At 46.8% G+C, this 5,560-nt stretch overlaps 1 protein-coding gene across 1 annotated transcript; it reads left to right on the top strand.

The window, feature by feature from the left end:
* Positions 1-421: 421 nt before the first annotated feature.
* On the top strand, positions 422-5,053 carry LOC135106986 (uncharacterized). The gene is made up of 3 exons (XM_064016490.1): positions 422-765; positions 1,183-4,432; positions 4,961-5,053. The coding sequence occupies exons 1-3, from the start codon at positions 422-424 to the stop codon at positions 5,051-5,053; spliced, it is 3,687 nt and encodes a 1,228-aa protein (XP_063872560.1).
* The last annotated feature ends 507 nt before the right edge of the window (positions 5,054-5,560 follow it).

Genomic DNA, 5,560 nt, shown 5'->3' with positions numbered 1-5,560 from the left:
GGAATAATCGTGTTTTCTACCCCCCCCCCAACAACAATCTGGTATTAGAGGTGATTCCAGGTGTGCTGGGTCAAGGTAAAGGTGGAGTAAGAGATAATTCTGACGATTTCGGATAGGTCGGGTAGGCACTCGAAGCCTTTAAAAATCCAGACCTTTAAAACTTTCCGGGATCAGTGTAACGTCCACTTTCTTGGAGAGATAACCGGTATCGTACGATCGCAGGTAAGTAGGCGATCGTGACAGAATATGGGGACCTGTCCGGGATTTTTGAACATTTGTGGGGTGTAACGAGTGTTACATGGTGATTGTTGTTGGGAGGAATTTACCTGTGTGAAATATTTCTTTAAAACTGTGCATGTATTGTGGTGAATATTTGGAGGAATATTTTGTGAATATTTTGTGGAGTGTGGTGGTTGTAATCATGGCCGCTAGACGTGTTGAGATGTTCCTTCTGTCGAGAAGTGTGCATGATCTGTACACACTAACCAAGGAGGAATTATGTTCAGTGGCTGAGAGGTTTCAAGTGGAGTTGAAATCCAAGAAAAAGGAGGAAATGCAGGCGGAGTTGAAAAATGCTCTTGTGGAGAGGAGCTGGTTTGAAAATGATGGTGGTGAAAGTGAGGATAATGATGAGGAGAGTGTAGGGGAAGGTGCTGGGGTCAGTGAGATAAACCTGGGTGCTTTTGGTGGAACAGATGGCCTTTCTAGTAGTGAAAAATTTGAGTTAATGAAACTTCAAATACAGATGCAGAAGGAACAGAAACAGCAAGAGATGGAGTTAAAGAGGGAACAGAAGCAGCAAGAGATGGAGTTAAAGAGGGAGCAAATACAGATGCAAAAGGAGATTGAGATAGAAAAAATTAGAGCAGAAAGTAAAAATAAAGTGAACGGGACCAGGGTAGGAAATGGTGCTCAAGGCAACGGGGATTTAGAGAGAAGGGCCATCAGTATGCCTAACTTTGTGGAAGGGGAGGAAGAAAACTTCTTTTTTCAATTTGAAAAAGCTGCAAAGATGATGGGATGGGATGAAAATGATTGGGCAATAATAGTCCAGTCTAAATTTGAGGGAAGGGCCCGAGCGGTATATGTGAATTTGAGTGAGCAAGAGGCGCGTGATTATGAAGTGGTAAAGGAAGCGGTGTTGGGATCAACCCTTCTATGTCCGGATGTGTACCGGGAAAGGTTCCGCAGGACGACAAAACGCCCAGGTGATACTTATCTCGGGATGGCTCGAGAGGTTATCCTTAAACTGGACCGGTGGCTGAAGGCCGAGGAAGCCACTACGCTTGAAGAGGTAAAAGGAGTTATACAGATGGAACAATTTATGAGCCAAATGCCCCTCAGTGTAAGATGTGAGCTCGCATCACACGACGTGAAAGACGTGATGGAAGCCGGACGCAGAGCTGACAAGTACTGTGCGGTCCGTGGGATGAACGGAGATGAACACCATAAAGGGAGAAAGCCATTCTCCAGCAGAAATGATGGTCATCAGAGATATAAGAATGACAGTCAGATGAGCTCGAAATCAGTCCACAGATCAAACCAGCCCCGCCCTAACAACTATAGTTTTCCCCACACTTACACCATGCCCCCGCCAGCCGACCACAACATGAGGTCTGCGCCCTATGGGAGTAGGCCCAGGAGCACTACCTATTACCAGAAGGGTAGTGGGGATGAAGGTGCAGTTAAGTGCCTTGGATGTGGAAGTAGCGGGCATAGGAAGTTCCAGTGTCCGAAGGGACGGCCGAAGCCAGTGGGAGCAGTTGCCGCCCAAAGAGACCTGATAAAGTATGTGGAGAATATGAATGCAGAGATACAAGAGGAGCCGCCGAAAGATGAGGGCTTTGAGCACTTCACCAGTAAGGGCACAGTGAAAGTGGAGGGAAGCCCAGAGAAGGTGATCAGAATCCTTCGGGATACGGGAGCTAACCAGAGTCTGATCTTAAGTAGTGTACTCCCATGGAATGAGGAGACCAGCACTGGCAGAGAGGTCTCATGCAAGGGTGCAGGGGGCCAGTTCAGTATTCCCCTGCACAAAGTTTGGCTGGACTGTGGATACGTCACTGGAGAGGTGACGGTGGGAGTGAAGGAGGCACTGCCCGTAGATGGAGTGGATATGCTGGTTGGGAACGACCTGGCTGGAGGTCGAGTTATCCCTAAACTTCAGATGGTAGACAATCCTCTGATAGGGATGACGGAAACCACCACTCCAGCAGCAGTCCCTCACTCAACAGATGGGGAGGCAGAGGTGCCTGAATTGTTCCCAGTCTGCGCAGTGACCCGAGCGATGGCCCGGAAAGAACGCATGGACGCCGAGGGAGCAACGCAGGAGGACGAAGGCCTGGGCGTTCTGTTTGAGGAACCTGATGAAAAAGGAACTAACCCGGAGTGCGCGAGTGGTGGACCGGTTGTAGGTCAGGTGGGGCCCAACCTTGATTTTCTGGTAGAAAAGAACGAGTTGATAAAAGTTCAGGAGAGTGATGAAAGCTTGAAGTCTGCTTGGAATGAGGCTAACAGGCTGGGTGAGCTTGACAATGAGTACGTGGGCTACTACGTGAATAACGGGGTATTAATGAGAAGTTGGAGGCCCCTGACAGCCCCAACCTCCGATCACTGGATGGTGAAAAGGCAGATTGTGGTGCCATGGGTGTATAGGAAGAAAATTTTGGAGATGGCACACGAAGGTAATCTGGCAGGACACCTGGGGGTCAGAAAAACCCTAGGAAAGATCCTGTGTCATTTTTACTGGCCCAGAGTGAGAGGTGATGTGAAAGAGTTTTGTAAAACTTGTGGTTTGTGTCAGAAGGTGGGCAAGCCGAACCAGGTGATTCGCCCTGCCCCCCTTCACCCTATACCTGTGGTCGAGGAACCATTCAGTAAGGTGGTGATAGACTGTGTAGGTCCTTTACCAAGGACCCGGAGGGGGAACCAGTACTTGCTGACTATTATGTGTATGTCATCCAGGTTTCCTGAGGCCATTCCCCTCAGGAGTATAAACTCTAAAAACATTGTGAGGGAACTGGTGAAATTTTTCTCCTGGGTGGGAATCCCTAAGGTGTTGCAGTCAGACCAGGGAAGTAATTTCACTTCTCGTGCGTTCAAGGAAATCCTAAGGGGTCTAAAGATTGAACAGAGACTGTCGAGTGCTTATCACCCTCAGTCTCAGGGTTGTGTAGAAAGATTTCACCAAACTCTCAAAAACACTCTCAGGATGTATTGTGAGGAGATGAGTGTTCAGTGGGATGAGGCATTGCCACTAGCCTTATTCGCGTTAAGGGACAGTGTGCAGGAGTCAACTGGTTTCAGCCCATTTGAGTTAGTGTATGGCCATGAGGTGAACGGTCCTTTAAGGATGGTGAAAGAAAAATGGTTAGGAGTAGAGGAGCCTCATACTGTGGTGAAATATGTATCTGATTTCAAGGACAGATTGATGAGAGCTAGGGAAATTGCTCGGGAAAATCTGAAAAATAGTCAGAGTGAAATGAAAGGCTGGTATGACAAGAAGGCGAGGGCCAGATCTTTCCAGCCTGGGGACAAGGTCTTGGTTCTTTTCCCATTGCAGGGTGATCCTTTCAAAGCCAGGTTCAGCGGGCCTTGGGAGATTGAGAGAAAAATGAGTGATGTAAATTACATTGTAAAAACTCCAGGGAGGAAGAAAAAGAACCAGTTGTGTCATGTAAACATGCTGAAGCCATTTCACGAAAGGGACAGAGAAAATGGAGATGATGTAGCAGGAGGAGTAAGAGCTGTGAGTGTTGTAAATGTAACCACTGAGGCGGAGGAGAAGTGGTCTGAAGTGAAATTGAGCAGGTGTGAAGGGATGGTGCTAGAGAACTCAGCTGTGTTAGGGAATTTAAATGATAAACTGTGGCACATGGAGCTGGAGAAGAGGGAGAGGATTAGGGAGATAATTGAAAGGTTCAGTTCTTTGTTCCCTGATGCACCTAGAAAAACTAATGTGGTGGTGCACGATGTGGATGTTGGGGAGGCTGAACCCATCAAACAGCATCCCTACAGAGTTAACCCGCAGAAAAGAGAGATCATGAGAAAAGAAGTAGAGTATATGCGGGAACACGACTTGATTGAGCCCAGTGAGAGCCCATGGAGCTCGCCATGTGTACTGGTGCCCAAGCCTGGTCAAGAGAGTTTTCGTTTCTGTACGGACTATAGGAAGGTTAACATGGTGACAAAACCTGATGCTTACCCTATCCCTAGAGTTGATGACTGTATAGATCATGTGGGAAGTGCCAACTTCATAACAAAAATTGACTTGTTAAAGGGATATTGGCAAGTAGGACTCACTGAGAGGGCAAAAGCCATATCAGCTTTTGTCACCATGGATGGATTATACCAGTACAAAGTTCTTCCGTTTGGGATGAAGAACAGTGGGAGTTCTTTTCAGAGGTTAATGAACAGAGTACTGAAGGACATTGTAAATCTCCCTCCACCCACCAATAGGAAGGAGATACTGAGATTCTTAGGGGCCAGTGGATATTACAGGCGATTTTGTAAGAATTTCTCTGATGTTGCCATGCCCCTGACCAAGTTGCTGAGTAAGAAGTCAAAATTTTGTTGGGATAAGCTTTGTGAGGAAGCTTTTGTGGAGATTAAGAAAATGTTAGTCAGTGCCCCGGTGCTGCGCATGCCTGATTATGAAACACCATTTGTATTGTACGTGGATGCCAGTCAGAATGGTGTGGGTGGTGTGTTAATGCAAGAACATGAGGGAATGGAGCACCCCATAGGCTATTATTCTAAGAAGTTGTTACCATATCAAAGGGCTTACAGCACTATTGAGAAAGAGGCTTTGGGCCTAGTGCTGAGTTTGAGTCATTTTGAAGTGTACGTCAAAGGGACGGGACAGCCTGTGCAGGTCTTCACCGACCACAATCCGCTCATTTTCTTGCATAAAATGAAAAACTCCAATCAGAGGCTGATGAGGTGGTGCCTGGTCTTACAGGACTATAACTTAGAGATTCACCATGTGAAAGGCAGTGAGAATATTATTGCTGATGCCTTGTCCCGTGCACCACCTAGTCGTGAGGCATCCTAATCAGGTGCCTCACGCCTCTTTTGGGAAGGGGATGTCATGTTATTGGCCGAGTTTACCTTGAATGGGATCACGTTTTCTTAGTGTCCCCGTGTTCCGGTTACCTGCCATTCAGACATTATCCTTATTATTGTTATAAGTAGTGTAAGGCTTATTTACCCATTTTATATCATGTAGTATTACTCTCTTCATAATTTAAGTTCTCTATATCTTTATATGTATAAGGAAGGGAGTATAATTGAGGTGAAATATGTTGAAAACGAGGGGAGCTTGAGTGGGCAACAACACATTCCAAGGAGGGGAAAAATCAGAGCGCCTTAGGTCGTGAGGAAAGGTGGAGGGAAGGCGTCTCTCAGGGAAGGATTTTGGTGTGGATTGGTGATGGAGTGAGCTTGTGGAGGTATTGGTGGTGTAGCGGTATAACCTTGATATCCAGGATCAGGTTAGTGAGTCTTTTGTGGTACCAAGAGCTCTTGTCCGCTGAAATTCGGTTGTTGAGTTGTGCCGGTG

The sequence above is a fragment of the Scylla paramamosain genome, chromosome 2 (assembly GCF_035594125.1).
Source record: "Scylla paramamosain isolate STU-SP2022 chromosome 2, ASM3559412v1, whole genome shotgun sequence".
Lineage (NCBI taxonomy): Eukaryota > Metazoa > Arthropoda > Malacostraca > Decapoda > Portunidae > Scylla > Scylla paramamosain.
This window is presented reverse-complemented; position numbering and strand designations above follow the sequence as displayed.

Excerpts from the sequence above, each read along its gene's own strand:
- LOC135106986 (XM_064016490.1), top strand. The coding sequence starts at position 422 with ATGGCCGCTAGACGTGTTGAGATGTTCCTTCTGTCGAGAAGTGTGCAT. Across the intron at positions 766-1,182 it reads ATGCAGAAGGAACAGAAACA|GTTCCGCAGGACGACAAAAC; the intron begins GCAAGAGATGGA and ends GTACCGGGAAAG. Across the intron at positions 4,433-4,960 it reads ACAGAGTACTGAAGGACATT|GACTATAACTTAGAGATTCA; the intron begins GTAAATCTCCCT and ends CTGGTCTTACAG.